Source organism: Euwallacea similis, chromosome 10 (assembly GCF_039881205.1).
Source record: "Euwallacea similis isolate ESF13 chromosome 10, ESF131.1, whole genome shotgun sequence".
Taxonomy (NCBI): domain Eukaryota; kingdom Metazoa; phylum Arthropoda; class Insecta; order Coleoptera; family Curculionidae; genus Euwallacea; species Euwallacea similis.
Genome location: NC_089618.1, coordinates 2761012 through 2776025, shown reverse-complemented (window position 1 = coordinate 2776025; position 15014 = coordinate 2761012). Strand labels below are relative to the sequence as shown.

At 40.0% G+C, this 15014-nt stretch overlaps 5 protein-coding genes and 1 long non-coding RNA gene across 8 annotated transcripts; 1 reads left to right on the top strand and 5 right to left on the bottom strand.

The window, feature by feature from the left end:
* Positions 1–12: 12 nt before the first annotated feature.
* abs (ATP-dependent RNA helicase abstrakt) lies at positions 13–1940 on the bottom strand. The gene has a single exon (XM_066394716.1). It carries the CDS (start codon positions 1923–1925, stop codon positions 60–62), a length of 1866 nt encoding a protein of 621 aa, XP_066250813.1. The 5' UTR covers positions 1926–1940; the 3' UTR covers positions 13–59.
* A 304-nt stretch (positions 1941–2244) lies between these two features.
* Positions 2245–6750, top strand: LOC136411387 (importin-4-like). Its single transcript, XM_066393929.1, has 14 exons — positions 2245–2415; positions 2507–2679; positions 2736–2910; positions 2966–3151; positions 3211–3442; positions 3672–3920; positions 3975–4165; positions 4213–5033; positions 5294–5420; positions 5471–5878; positions 5928–6136; positions 6188–6320; positions 6374–6551; positions 6602–6750. Exons 1-14 carry the CDS (start codon positions 2362–2364, stop codon positions 6727–6729), a joined length of 3264 nt encoding a protein of 1087 aa, XP_066250026.1. The 5' UTR covers positions 2245–2361; the 3' UTR covers positions 6730–6750.
* LOC136411397 (uncharacterized) lies at positions 6547–7641 on the bottom strand. The gene is made up of 2 exons (XR_010752325.1): positions 7345–7641; positions 6547–7181 (listed from the first exon to the last, which is right to left on the bottom strand). It is a non-coding gene; the product is annotated as an uncharacterized lncRNA (long non-coding RNA).
* Positions 7642–7711: 70 nt separating this feature from the next.
* On the bottom strand, positions 7712–10055 carry LOC136411650 (sialin-like). Its single transcript, XM_066394303.1, has 8 exons — positions 9943–10055; positions 9711–9891; positions 9252–9660; positions 8664–9201; positions 8484–8607; positions 8218–8428; positions 7965–8071; positions 7712–7723 (listed from the first exon to the last, which is right to left on the bottom strand). Exons 1-8 carry the CDS (start codon positions 9951–9953, stop codon positions 7712–7714), a joined length of 1593 nt encoding a protein of 530 aa, XP_066250400.1. The 5' UTR covers positions 9954–10055.
* A 717-nt stretch (positions 10056–10772) lies between these two features.
* LOC136411558 (uncharacterized) lies at positions 10773–11733 on the bottom strand. The gene is made up of 3 exons (XM_066394171.1): positions 11375–11733; positions 11079–11233; positions 10773–11031 (listed from the first exon to the last, which is right to left on the bottom strand). The coding sequence occupies exons 1-3, from the start codon at positions 11731–11733 to the stop codon at positions 10811–10813; spliced, it is 735 nt and encodes a 244-aa protein (XP_066250268.1). The 3' UTR covers positions 10773–10810.
* Positions 11734–11777: 44 nt separating this feature from the next.
* On the bottom strand, positions 11778–14954 carry LOC136411556 (coiled-coil domain-containing protein 66-like). Of its 3 annotated transcripts, none has more exons than XM_066394166.1 (6): positions 14849–14954; positions 14268–14567; positions 14102–14198; positions 13820–14050; positions 13586–13768; positions 11778–13170 (listed from the first exon to the last, which is right to left on the bottom strand). In XM_066394166.1, exons 2-6 carry the CDS (start codon positions 14338–14340, stop codon positions 11778–11780), a joined length of 1977 nt encoding a protein of 658 aa, XP_066250263.1. In that variant the 5' UTR covers positions 14341–14567; positions 14849–14954. The 3 variants fall into 3 exon arrangements, with proteins under 3 accessions (XP_066250263.1, XP_066250264.1, XP_066250266.1); XM_066394167.1 differs by having other exon boundaries at positions 14268–14370; XM_066394169.1 differs by lacking the exon at positions 14849–14954 and having other exon boundaries at positions 14102–14180; positions 14268–14609.
* Between the last annotated feature and the right edge of the window lie 60 nt (positions 14955–15014).

Below are 15014 nucleotides of genomic sequence, written 5' to 3'. Positions count from 1 at the left end.
AAAACATTGCTTATCGTATATGATCGCAAATTCTTTATTTATAACAACTTTACTTAAACCTAATAATCAGCTGCAGTATTAGACAAATAGTCCCTTCTGCCGATATTTGAAGCCTGTTTGTTCTGCTGCGCTTCTAACTTGGGACAATCCGTAATCCTATGTCCCAATCCTCCGCAATAGCTGCAGCCCCTCTCGTCGCCCACCTCCAGGTACTTCTCAGTATCAGGGCAAATTTCAATGAGGAACGCCGGTACTTTTTGCTTGGCCTCTATGAGCAAGTGCTTGAGATCCAGCAGCACCATCTCATCGTTTGATTTGTTGATAAAAGTAGTGGCTAATCCTTTATTTGCTGATCGTCCAGTACGTCCAATTCTATGAACGTAATTCTCAACATCATCCGGCATATCGTAGTTTATTACGTGCTGAATATCCGGGAAATCCAGTCCTTTTGAGGCAACATCTGTGGCTACAAGCACGTCTTTTTCATGGTTTCTGAAAGCCTCCACTGACTTTGAGCGCTCTTCCTGGTCTTTACCCCCGTGAATAGCCACAGCTTCCACTCCTTTTAATAACAAATACTCATGAATTGCATCAACATCCTGTTTCTTCTCTGCAAATATCAATACAGGAGGTTGAGTTTTTTGTAAACACTCTAGCAGATACACAATCTTAGCCTCTTGTTTGACATACTCCACTTCCTGAGTTACATTCATTGAGGCAGCTCCAGCTCTTCCTACATTAATGGTGATGGGTTTTACTAAAGCTGAGCGAGCAAAGTTCTGGATTTTTTTGGGCATTGTGGCTGAGAACAGGAGCGTCTGCCTTTGTCCATTGAAGTATGAAAAAATGGTCCTAACGTCTTCTTCAAACCCTAAATCTATCATCCTATCAGCTTCATCCATGCACAAATATCTGCACACTGAGAGTTTTACAATTTTCTTTTCCAGCATGTCCATTAACCTTCCAGGGGTAGCCACCATTATATGCACTCCTTTCTGGATGGTTTCAATGGCCTCATTAACGGGCACTCCTCCAATGCAGAGGCAAGTTCGAATTGCTGGCATGGATTTTTTCCTTAGGTGTTCACAGAAGAATTGAATAATATCGAAAGTTTGCTTTGCAAGTTCTCGTGAGGGACAGATTATTAGCCCATAAGGGCCCTCATTTTTGATAAAAGGCATTTTTACTTCTTGTTCTAGACAGAACATTATTAATGGTAGGACAAAAACTAAAGTTTTGCCTGAGCCTGTAAAAGCTATGCCAATCATGTCTCTGCCTGACAGAACCGTAGGGATGCCTTGAACTTGAATTGGGGTAGGTTTTTTTATATTTTTTTCTTTGAGTCCGTCAATGATACCTTCATGGAGTTTCATATCTCTGAAGCTTTTTAATGGTGGAGGAATTTCCTTGCCTTCTACTAGGATTCTCAGTTGGTGCCTTATATTGTCATGTCGGGACTGAGGCAGTGCCAGCACAAATCTGGGGGGCTTCCAACTGGTTTTTATAGGGTCACTATATTGAATTCCTTTTGCTAATTCACTCACACCCATCAAAGCCTTTTTTTCTGCTACAATTTCCAAGATTTCTTCTTCTTTCTTCAACTGTCTCTCCACTGCACTGACCTTTTTTGCCTCAGCAAGCTTTCGTAGTTCATTATGTTGGTCCAACAGAGGAATATTATTCTTTCGACCCCATATCTGATCGTCTTCCTCTTCATCTGCTCCTAGTTCACTCTCACTAAGAGGCTTTGACTTGCTGGGATCCAACTCTTTAAGTAGCCCCAGGCGACCAATTTTCAGCAATTGCTGCTTCTTTCTTTCCTTTACTGGTACGTAAGGCACGTAATTGTCGTTTTCAGAGTCAGATTTTTGTTCCTCATCTCCGATTCTGTAGCGCTTGTTCGGAGGGCCAGGAATGCCTGCCATTACCTCTAGAGGCTTGATTGGGAAAATTTGTAATGTAAAGTTGTTTTTGGGGGTAATTTTTAAATATATAAACAAATAATTGAAAGCGATCAGCTGTTTTTGACATTTATTTTGAAATTATGTTAAGCTTGCATTTCTAATCTTCCAAGAGGGCGCTATAGCTGAAAAAATTAGTTTATCCGCTATCCTCTTTGTTCTCATTAAAGTCAAAAAGGAAATATATGTTCTAGGATATGTAGAAATTAGTTGTCATTTATGGATGACATTGATATCAATTACTAAAATTTTGACAATTCATTAATCGCCTATTACCTCGCCACCCTGTCATCTCAATATCGGCGAATACGAACAGAAGTTGTCTTTACCATAAACTGGAAAAATTGCATCAAAAACTTTGAGATTTAAAGATATTTCAAGCTGAAACAAACTTCCCAAGATGGAGCAAATATTAGCCAAACTATTAGTGCCAAATAGCAACACGATCCTTCAGGTAAGCCACTTTAAAAGGCCGGAACATATCGCTATTCCAACCTCACTTTCCACGTGCAAAGCCGGATTTCACCCCCAAAAATTGGTTTCAGGGCACAAAAGAATTAAAAGAGGCATTCAAAAAGCCCGAAGCCATTCCAGCTTTATGTGAGGTGGTTGTCACTTCTTCAAATCCCCAAATCCGGCAATCAGCATCAGTGCTGCTTAGGAGAAAACTTGGCAAACGCAGGCAGTGGAACAAGCTGAATGCGGAAGTCAGGATTAGGTATATGTGAGGTTTCTCGGTTTCACCCTCTTTAGGGAGGATTTGTGTGTGTGCAGGATCAAACAAGGAATGCTACAGGCCTTGATGAATGAGCGGGAGAAGCTTGTAAAGAATGCTATAGCCCAATTTATAGGTGTAATTGGAAAGCATGAGTTTCCAGACAATAGTTGGCCTGAAGTTTTACAATTTATACATACCTTATGCAGCAGTGATAATAGTGTTGATAAAGAGGTAAATGTACGCTTAGGGTTAAGATTTGATACTCATAAGTTCTTCTATAAACCAGATGGGAATGTACACTCTCTCAATAATGACAGAGATGTCTCATAGCTCCTATATAGTCCATGCAGAATCATTTGCAATACTTTTTACAACCATTCTCAATGGGCTTTCTCATCCCAACACTAATTTAGCTTTCTATACAGTAGTGACAATGAAGAATTTAGTCCCTATTATCAGCGGACATCAACAGGTAATTTAATCAATTTTTAGGTCTTTTAATAGGGTAATTAACAAATATTATATGTTCAGATGGTTAATGTTTATCATCAACTATTGCCTCGAATCCTTGAAATCATCAACAGCTTTGTGACAGAAGATGAGAAAAAAGCTTGTGACACTTTTGAAATAGTTGAAGAGCTTATTGAGTATGCCATAGCTGTTGTAGCTCCCCATGTGAAGCTTATTATTGAGATGTGTCTTCACATTGGCAGCAATACTGGTATTCCTATGGTAGTGCAAATTAAGGCAATCAGCGTTATAGGTACTTAGTATCTCCACTTAGTAAAGCTCCAAAATAAACATGGCCATTATTGTTATCACCTAAAATCAGTTTTGTTTGTGTATTGTAGATTGTCTATAATCACGAGTTATTTAATACATATTGGCTATGTTTATTTCAATCACAATCAGCCTTAAAAAAATTACAGAAAAGTTATTTTGGCCTCACTTTCCATTTAAGTAATTTAGGTACCAAAGTACCAAAATTTCAGGTTGGTTAATACGGGCTAAAGGCAAGGTGGTTCAAAAAAACAAACTAATTGAACCCATTATTGATGTTCTTATACGGTTAATGGCACAACAGCCAGATGATGATGGCAAAGAAGAGTATTTTCTGGGGGACCCTGACCAATTCACCTCTATAACTGTGGCTACTCAAACATTGGATTTAATCGCCTTACACATACCTGCTGATAAAGTGGTGCCTTATTTGCTGACTAAAGTTGAACCAGCGATACAGGGTCTGTTTCTTTAGTCACTATCTGGGCGATTTTTAAGTTTTATTTTCTCCCAAGGAGGGGACATTTACGCTCAAAAAGCGGCATATTTATCCCTCGCAGTTTTGGCCGAAGGCTGCGCTGAGCGAATTAGAACGAAATACTTAAATGAGTTTCTGAAATGTGTTTGTTCAGCTATTCACAACCCCAATAGTGTAGTCCGAAACGCTGTTTTCTTTGCTTTGGGGCAGTTTGCAGAACATTTGCAGGTGAGTGTTTAATTATCTGTAAAATTAATTCTGAAAGAAGACCTTAGCCAGAGATAAGTCAATACGCATCGGACTTGTTGCCAGTGCTCTTTGAATACTTAGGACAAATGCTGAAGCAAATTGAAGTGGAGAAGAAGGATCCCCCTAGTTTAGAGAGATTATTCTATGCGCTAGAAACATTTTGTGAAAATTTGGAAGACGAGCTAATGCCCTATTTGCCCACATTGATGGAAAGATTGTTTGTAGCTCTACATCCACAGTGTTCATCTATTCAGCTAAAACGAGTGGCGTTAAGCGCTCTCGGGGCTGCCGCCACCGCTGTTAAAGGAGGCATCATGCCCTATTTCCAAAAAATAATTCAAGTGCTAAATTTTTACATCAACTCAGACCCCAATTCTGAAATACATCAAATCCAGTGTTACGCCATTGAAACTTTAGCTGTAGTGGCCCAGTTTGTGGGGGTAGAAAATTTTAAACCTTTGGCCACAGACACTCTTCATCTAGGCATGAGAATATTGGACCAAACTCAAGACCCTGACGTAAAAAAGAGTATCTATGCGCTTTTTGCTGCACTTGCCATTGTCATGAAGGAAGATTTGAGCCCAGTGTTGCCCAAAATAGTACAGGAGATGATCGAGAGCATTCAGAGCAGCGAAGGAATTGTCACTCACTATGATGAAGAGCAGAAAGAGGAGGTTGACGTGTATGGAGATTTGTCTGATGAGGAGGGAAATGGCGAGGAGGATATTGAGGGTAGTTCCACTGCTAGTGAAGATTCCACTCAGTGTCGGTACTCCGTAGAGAATTCCTATAATGAGGAGAAGGAGCTGGCTTGTCAGGCTTTGAGAGAGATTTGCTCAAACACTGGGTGAGAATGGGTTTTATTAACTTATTAATGGTTTTTATGCATTAAAGCTAAATTACACTTTTCACTAAATTTTCTGTGAAAATTTCATTATTTGTTGACAAATAAGCTGTTTTATTTTTCTTTCATTGCCATTCAACCGGTAGAATTTCCAGAATTTTATTATCCAACATAGGCTAGGGCTGTATCAATAATTTAAATTAACATTTTAATATTGATAATTGCAATATGCGCTTAACATATTAGTATTATCAATTTCCTAGGCCAGCGTTCTTGCCCTACATCGAGCAGAGTTTCGACGAAATATTCAAACTAGTAAATTACCCCCAAGACGACATTCGAAGGGCTTCAGTGGAAGCCTTGCAGCAATTTTGCATTTCTCTCTACAAAGTATAAGTCTCTATAATCCCTCCACAAATCCTCTAAAGCTTCAACTTTAGGTAAACACCAGCGAGTCCAAACAAGTTCTTTACAAAGCCCTTCAGATGTTCGTTCCGAAATGCTCCGAGTTGATTAGAACGGACGAAGAAAGATCAGTGGTGATGAATTGCCTTGACGCTTACGCAGTCCTGTTAGACGAAATCAAGGGAGAAGTGTTCGTGGGGGATGGTCATCGGGAGGCGATAATGAACTGCGTGGTGGATGTGTTGACAATGAAGACTATGTGCCAAGACACAGATTTGGGGCAGGGACAAAGCGAGGCCAATGACGACGACACTGAGGCGGAGCAGGACGAGTTACTACTGGAGTCGGCCGGGGATGTTATCCCCAAGTATGCAGCTGCCATTTCCCCCGATGATTTCGCCTGTTATTTCCCCAACATTTTGAAACTCCTCTCTGGGAAAACTGTGAGTTTTTTGTTGTAAATTTAGACAAGAGAAAATAATGTTTAATTAGGTGAAGCAAAATAGTGTGAGTCAACGTTCCTTTGCTTACGGGACTTTGGCAGAATGCATGAAGGCCTTGGACGTCTACGTGGAACGTTTCGTGCCGGATTTACTGAAAATGTGGTTGACTGGGGCGAAAGATTCGGCAGAAGAAGTGCGGAATAATGCTATTTTTGGCTTGGGAGAGATGGTCTTGCACGGCAAAGATCGAGTTTTCAAGTAAGAATTACCTTCGCTGGCCGTTCTTTGTTTAAAATGGAATCACAACAGCTACTACAATGATATTCTGCACGCCTTGTCTCAAGCAGTGAGCAAAGAGACTCATACAGGGACTTTGGATAACATTTGCGGAGCTTTGGCCAAAATGATTTTTGTCAACCCTGGAGGTTTGCCTTTGGATCAAGTAAACAAAACTATCAAAATTTGTCAATGGCATTTTGATTTTTTTTTGTCCAGGTCTTCCCAGCATTTTTGCTGAAACTACCCCTCCGGGATGATATCCAAGAAAACGAGGCTGTGATCAAGTGCTTTGCCGCGTTATACCAGCAGGGTAATCCCGTGTTGAAGCAGCATTTAGGGGACGTTGTCAAGGTGGTTGTGCATGTGTATTACAAAGAACAAACTCCAAATGATGGTAAACTTTCTCTGTATATTTTGATAACAATTTCATTTGTCTCGTTGCAGAAACCCTACAAATTTTAAAGGATTTTATCAGAACTTTGAACAGGGATTTCAGCCAAGAGTTTGCACATATGGTGAACTCCTTAGGACCTGAAGCAACAGAATCAATACACAAGTTGCTCTCCACCTAGTTTTGACATTATTATATATTGGCATAAACTGTCTTTGGTTCGACCAGTTTAGTATGTGATTTTCCCTGGAAAATGATGGTTTGTTTGTCCCGAGACCAAATAATATTTATCACTTCACGAGCAGCAGAATCTAGGTTATGTTAATAATGATAATTAATTGTTTTATATTTATAACAGAACTATTACCAGCCTTGTTATGTAATTTGAATAAAGCTTGTGTTGACTTTCCAAGATTAAATATAATGCTTTTTTAAAAGGGGGTGTCTTTATTTTTCAAACATTTATCTACTACTATGCAGCTTAAAAATTTAACAGCGAAAAAAGAACCCTTTCATTCGTCCTTAACGTATTTTCCGTTATAAAAGGGCAAGTAGTCAGTGACGACCCTCCAATCAGTTAAGTAGACAACAAGAGCTCCAGCAGTAGCTCCATACATCGCAGCACTGCCTAACCTGTAACAATAGCGTTTCCAGATTTTTCGGTAAGGACTGGATGTAATGGGGTTGCTTTTTGTCTTAGGAGATTTAAAATAGAGGATTTTGGGCGTTGGGGAAAAAGGGTCCTTTAACGATGTGTTGCATAACCAATTTATGTATTTTATATTGAATCACTTACCATTGGGTTGCTATCTGCGTGTGTCTTTTGCCGATCATTCCTAGAATGGACATTTTATATGCCAAGGGTTAAGTTAAGGAATGAAAATTCAAGAAAAAGTACCTTTATGAAGTAAAAGGAAAATTTAACCTATTTTACGGACGAAGAAAAACGAATTACCGCCATGACACTATAGAATTGCAATTTTATGGACTAGTATATTCAAGCCAGTTCTCATTGGTCAGAAAACCGTCATATTTGATTTTAACCAATAGCGCTGCCGGATTTATTTCACTGTCATTTTTAACCACTGACTTAGTGACAGACTAGTGAAGTAATGAATAGAGTCAGTCCTAAGAGAGATATAGAGAAACGAGGATAAAGCTAGTTAGGTAAAAACCTGAATATTCACAGGTTGAATTAATTTATAGGATAAACATCCCCTACTATTTTATTATAAATTAAAATTTCGAAGGAATTCGAAAATATTTGAATTCTTCATTCGAAAAAACCCTGGGAGATTAAGTTTTGTGCAAAAAGTCTGTTTGCTTCAAGAATTACATTAAAAATTGCTAAAATTATTTGAAACTTTGACACCCTGTAATACGATTATTGTTATTTTTTGGATATGTGTAAATTACTATATCCAATATTTTCTCGTCCTCTCTTGTCTTCTCCAAGACATGGGGACAAATTTGAGACACCGAGTACATTTCTTGATACTCTTCAGATTTATACAATATAAGTACTTAAAATTATCGTGATTTATTTTATTGTACTCGAGCTTATCTAATAAAGGTTAAAGCCATGCAAAGCCATACGATTAATAAGCATTAGTGGATAAATAAAACGAGAAAAAAAAAACTAAAACTTTTCATTTAATTGAAGACTCACTGATACCTTGACGTTGATCTTTTCCCGCTCGCTCTTCAATATATCCAATATTGTCCCTTCTCTGATCTTTATTGTCAGAAGTGTTCTTAAGAGAGTCCTGCATCACCGCCCAGGGCTGCAGTTCTCCAGCTGCGAAAGTCCCATAGAAAATCGCCCCGAATAGATAAATGGCTGCAGCAATGAAGAAAACAGTCTGCCATTGCTGGTTGGTCTTTAATAAAAAATTACCCCCTCAGGCTTTTTCCTTTCGTTTATCACTGACTTACCACTGGAGATTTAACTATATACCCTGTAATAGTGGGACTAATAATGCCTGGGATTGTGGCGAAAGTGTTGCTGATTCCCATGAGGATGCTCGCGTGCTGTGGGGCCAAATCCAGATGGTTCACACTGCATACAATAATTATTACTCATCTATAATATCATGACTAAAATTGTTTGGATACCTAAATCCTGGCCAAGCCAGAGCTCCGAGTCCCACAGCGAAGGTAAGACACCCCACAGATCCGATGGGATCAGACCAAAGAGCTGCGATTACCATAAATATGGTCTGAGACAAGAAACCCGCGCAATTGAAGATTTTCCGCACTTGTACTGTTGTCAAATAGCGCTTGACCAATAACCAATCGGCCCATTGTCCAGAGAATTGGATCAGAATGGACATGAGTAAATAGGGTAAAGCAGAGAGGAACCCGGACTTCTCCAACTCATAGTCATAGACTTGTTTTAGGTATTTAGGCAGCTGCGTTAATAGCGTATAGAAGCCCCAGTTTTCGCTAAAGTGCGACATTATTATGGCCCAAACTGGCATAGACGTAGAAATTGCTTTCCACGGGACTTTCGAGCTGTAAATGTGATCATCTGAGACTTTTTTTATTGATTCCTGGATGTATTTTAGCTCCCCTAAAGAAATCCTGGGGTCGTCCTCTGGAGAACCACTGATGAATATGGTCCAAATTACAAACCAAATCACTCCAGAAGCTCCTATGTAGTTCCAATATAAGTGAAAAATAACATTAACTGAATAAACTAACCGCAAATGTAGAAGACTGATTCCCATCCCAACGAACTAGCCAAATAGGCTGAAGCCGGCATTCCCACTACAGTCCCAACGAAGCATCCTGAAAAAGCTATGGTTGCCAGACGAGATCTTTCCAATGGAGGCGCCCACTTAGACCATATCGCATGAATGCAGGGGTACGTCACTCCCTCACAAATTCCTTCAAACACCCTTATGGCAATGAACCAATAGACATTGGTCACCACCACTAAAGGGGTGATTAAAGTGAGGGCGGCAGTGACCGCCACTCCTAAACCAAACAGGACTTTGCCCCCTATTCTAGTGGCTAAAACCCCTCCTACAATCTGAGTGGAAATATATCCGTAGAAGAAGGCGCTGATGATATGACCTTGCAGCTCTTGGCTCCAGTCGAAATCTGGGTGCTGTGATTTCAATTAGTTCAAGAATTTTTTGTTGGGTGTGTGAATTGTACTTGGATGATTGTAGTGCCATTTTCAAGGATGATGTTCGTACTTTCAGTCATGGCTACTATGGCAATACTGAGATTTACTCTGAGGACGTAGGCATTGAAGAAGCCACAAAATCCCATGGCTGAAACTACATAGCGACGTCTTTTCCACACTTTCCAGAGCGGATGCTGCACTTCTTTAGTACTAAAACTATCACTCTATTAAATTTATTGTTTAATTTAGTTTTTTTCTCACCTCCGCACCATCCTGATTGACAACCACGACTCACAAATAGTAATTAAGTATTTATGGCCACGGATATTGCATATCGTTCATATGAGTTTTACCTGTCTTTATTTGGCTAAAATGGAAACCATAAAAATATTATTTATTCAAATAAACGCAGCTTATTGTTATGAGAGATTAGTTTCGCATCACAAAACTCAGTGATGGAATGTAAGCAAAAATCGTAAAAGTAAATTATGCTGTCGATTTGTATGCACCTACAGTGTGGCTTGATAACATAGAGTATTACCCAGGAAATTTTGCAGTTGCGTAAATCATTCTCATTTATTTATAAAAAATTATAAATTATGAAGGAGCCATCATTAGTAACACAATTAAATTACAATTAAAATTAATTAAATAAAAAAATGTTTAAACAGCCGTTTTGGTTGATCGAAAAATGCTCTCTGAAATGCGATTTTGAATCCAAACATCACTCTGTAACATCTTATTGGTATTGACATGTTGCGGTCTTTCTTAAAATCTCAACCATTTTTCTGTGCGTAATATTAGAAAATTCACGTTAAGAAAATCAAAATTCCTTGATACACATTTATAGAATTCTGAGATATGGAAGCACGAAATTGAAACACTCTGTAAAGGTAGTTGGGCAACTATTTACAATCAATTTGCAAAGCAAACAATAGCATTCTGGTTTTTGCACGAAACATTTGTTTATCTTTAGGTTATTCCGCCAGTGTAGTTGTTATAGTTGGCAATTATCCGAAACGGGAAAATGCAGGAAAAGGATCTTATCGTTCAGGCAAACATTATAGATTCTCAATTATTCCATGGAAATAATTTTAAACACATTTAATGAAGAATATAATAATCAAAGTTACGCAACTTTGCCCTTGGGTTTGGAAGGGCTCCGCTTCTTGGGGCTCTTGGACTTGGTAGTAGTACCCTTCCTCTTCCCTCTGCTCTTAGACCGTGACTTCCTCTTTACCTTTTTTTTTGTTTTCTCTGCAGTATTAGGGGACAGCACCTTCTGACTTATAGTTGGTAATTCTAGTTGGCGAGCAAATGCATCGTACCCAAACAACCCACACACTTTACCTAGAAAATCATTTTTGCTAAAACATTTCGGTTTTGGAAACAGTTACCATTGCAAAAATCCTCTCCGCACTCTGCGCAGCTGACCACGCGCATCTCCACCACTCCAGATTTGTTCTTGATTCTGCGCACTTGAGGGTCCATCTGCGATTGGCGCTTTTCACTTGCGCGGCTTTTATTGCGCAACTTCCCCAGCTCTACTAATCTGCGCAAATATGGTATTAAAAATTCTCGGTTTATCAGAATGTTATCGAAAAAAAATGAATGTCACTGCAAATTTGAAGTGGCGATACCAATAGTTAGAATAATATAGTATAACTTCTCTTTTCACCTTTACTTTCCTTACCTGGAAAAGTAACTCTCCTCTACTTTGCTCTTGGGCCGCAAAGTGGTCAACATCTTCCAATCAATAGAGACCCCGGCCAAATCGTCAATACTTAAACTTTGCATCTCCATGGGAAGAGGGTCCATAAATTGATAAGGTTCCCTCATGTTTTTCAAGTCCTTTTTTCCCGATTTAAACTTGAACCCCTTGTCCCGAATTTTAACACCTTCCGGATTTACTTTCTCGGGTTTGATCTTGAAGTCAGGGATTTTCTCCAAGAGACGTCGCATCTCCTCCTTAGAGTTACAGGTGGCCCTGGAGAGGTCCAATATGGGAGCCACTTCCTTTTTTTTCGATAGCAAATCGTCCACATTCGCCATTTATCCTTTAACAAAACACAAAAATGTTTGGCAACTGGTTGGGTTTAGGAGGGGGTTCTAGGGCTTGTCTCCCATTTGCCTTGCTCCAGTAGCAAGCCATTTTGCAAAGTTGATAGTTTGCTTAAAACATCCCCCTTGATGGCACTGCTATTATGGTCACTGTCCTCGATTTTTAATATGTCCACGGAACATTCCTGGTGTCTGCTGCATCTGCAGCCACAACAGCACTTCATGTAGAGTTGATCTTTGTCGCTCTCCAAAGGCACTATCTCGCTCTGATACATTTTATTTCCACTAAACATCCTTCTCTCCTCAGCCCTCCATCGTGTCCTAGAGTGTCTCTTGTCCATTTTATACCTCACAGGAGTCCCTCCTTGACTATCATCACTAGAATTCTTTTCATCATAGCTTTTATTGGTTCTACCTCCTTTCTGCCTCAATTTCCTTCTTTGGTACAATAAATCCTTCTCGCTTTGCTTCAAATAACGGGTGGGAGGTCTGTTAACTCCCCATTTGGGCCTCTCTTCCATGCTCTCGCTGCGACTCCTCCTAGTTCGCTTATTCTCGTAACTCAACTCCAAATTGGACATTTTTTCCCTCAATGTAGATTCTGAGGTTGTTCCTGGTGATTGCAGGAAGGAGGAGTCAGTTTGAGTGCTGCTGTCGCATTTTTGAGCATTATTGCGGTATCTAGTGGGAGTAAGTACTCGGTTTTCAGTTCTGGAGGAGTCCGGTTGGGGCAGGGAAAGAGGCATTGCGAAGGAGTATTGGGAAATTGAGGTGGTGGGGATTAGCAAGGCATATTGGAGGTTTTGAATAGATTCTAGGGAAGGCTGATGGAAAAAGTAGGTGAATTGATGGTTATTGTGTTCTCCTCTCATGTTTTCTGCAGGATTGTGCACTGGAGTTAAACTTCTTTCTGAGGTTGTCGAGTTGCTGAGGTTGTTGTTAATTTCCTTACTAATACTCACACGTCTGGGAGACAATTCTTTAGTGTTATTCAGTTCAGTTTGTTGTTTAGGGGAATTTAAGACCTTCTCCTTTTCTACGACATTTTCGGTTATATTATTGCAATTTTCCAGATTTTGCTGCTTCATCATCTTAGCGCGTACTTTCTCCAATTTGGCCTCACGTTCTGCAATTTCCATGGCCTCCTGCAGCGCCTCCTTTCTCTTGCGCTCGCGCTCTTTTTTCTCTTGCAAGACTCTTTCTTCTTCAAGCTTACGCTGCCGTTCATGTTCCTGTTCTCTTTCAATCCTCAGCTCCTCCTCCCTCTCTTCCATTATTAGTCTGGCTCTTTCCTCTTGCCGCCTCTTCTCTCTCTCCTCTAGCTGCTGTCTTATGGCCTCTTGGTGTGCCAACGCCAACTGGCGTCTACGCTCCCTTTCTGCCAGTTCTGAAGCGTCGATCAAGACATTTTGACCTCGAATATACGATCTGAAATTTCATTGATGAGTTGAAGTGATTTCTGAGGCAAGTAAATACCTATTATACATATATTTATCATAGAAAGATCAGTGAGCCTCAGAACTTGAATCTAAGGGAGAGCCATCTATTAAATAATTCCATCCCTTATTTTCGCACGCTGAAGTCAATAGTTATTTTGCTGCTTCGAATAAGTACGCGAGGCAAAACGCTGGAACTGCGAGTAGAGATAATTTAGTTCTCAAGGACGTATTCGAGCGTTTGGCTAAAGGAATTTTTTTATGATAAATATGTGCTCAGATCTAGTCAAATGAAGATATTAGGTATCCCAAATTTAACTTCAAACATAAAGATCTTGGTAGGCCCAAGAGATAGTCGGTCATTTTTTAAATCTTCATGTTGGAAATTAAATTTTAAACACCTGTACCTTGGCTGTGAGACACTTGAACCAGTACAAGGCCTATCATTGTCCTCTCCTCGTTGCTCCGGAGAAACTGAGGGGGACGATGAATTGGCCACAACGATAGCTCCGTCCGCTTCTAGCCCCCTTCTGACCCAATTAGGAGGGTCGCTCACCACTACCCCTTTATTATTGTCGCCCCATTTAGCCCTGGAATTATCACTTTATAGGGCCGAACGGAGGGTTTTTGGACTTTGATACCGATCATCCCTCTGGCTAGAGCAGGACTCGTACCCGGACTGACCAGCAGGGGCGCGGTTGTACTCGGGGGTGGGAAAACTGTCGCTTCCATAGCCGGAAGTTTCGCCTCCTCTGTCATGGTGGTTGTGGTTGGAGTTGAATTGGTTCTGGTAGAGGGGAGGAAGGCTGCTTCTTCGCTGTTTGTGGGAAGAGGGATAATCCACTAGGGAAGGCTTGGAGGAATAGCGGTAGCTGCCATTATTAGTGGTTTAACACTTGAGGCTTCAATTACTTCCGACTTACCGCTCAGAGGATTTGTCGAAGTTGATATGATATTGAGGCGAATTTTTGCTGAAGGGAATTCCCAGCTTTTGCAGCTCTTCTGTTATAAAACCGTTTTCTTATATCGATTATAATGCAGCAGGTGTGTGAGTGTTCACGGAAATCACCATGAATAATATAGACTCACCTCTCTCTCTGGCCCACTGCTGCCTTTTTCTCTCCACCAAGGACATGGAACTGTAGCAGGAGGGAGCTGTCATCTCCGATGAGGCATTGTACAAGAAACACTACTATACAAAACCTGTATAGTTCTCGGTAATTTAATTACCATATCGATTTGAAATGTTATAAATCATCCATATATAATTTTGCTAGACAGTGACCTCATTTATTGTGAAACACGACAAAATCTCTTCGAAAATATTGCGTGCCAAAGGGGCGAAATTTGAATAAATATAGCATTGTTGTGGGTTAATAGTAGTTTGCCCTAAAATGTAAATCACTGACGTCGTCAGCAGGACCAAGTTTGAATGCTTTAAGTTGAAATTTTTATGTAACAAAAAAACAGGTTTATAGGCCGCATCCTTCACTTCATGCATAAGGGTAATTTACATCTATGTATATTGGTGTCTAGCCTGCATGTTTTGTATGGGTTACATAATGGATGATAGGGGCAAAGCAAGGTTTTCCTTCCTGAAGAAAGTGTTGTTTTGGGTTTGGGGCCAATGAAACATAAATTTAAAAAAATTATTAAATAAAAGTACGTACCCTCTGTGTTCTCTCTGATTCACTAAAACTCTATAGTACTTTTTGCCCACCTCCCAGTTTTCCTGCTGTGGCAGTGTTATTGAGGCAACTGCGGGAAATTCATTGCAATTTGATCGAACCTGCTGGTTGCTTGGAGATGGAAAATCAACACAATGGCGGGTTGTTA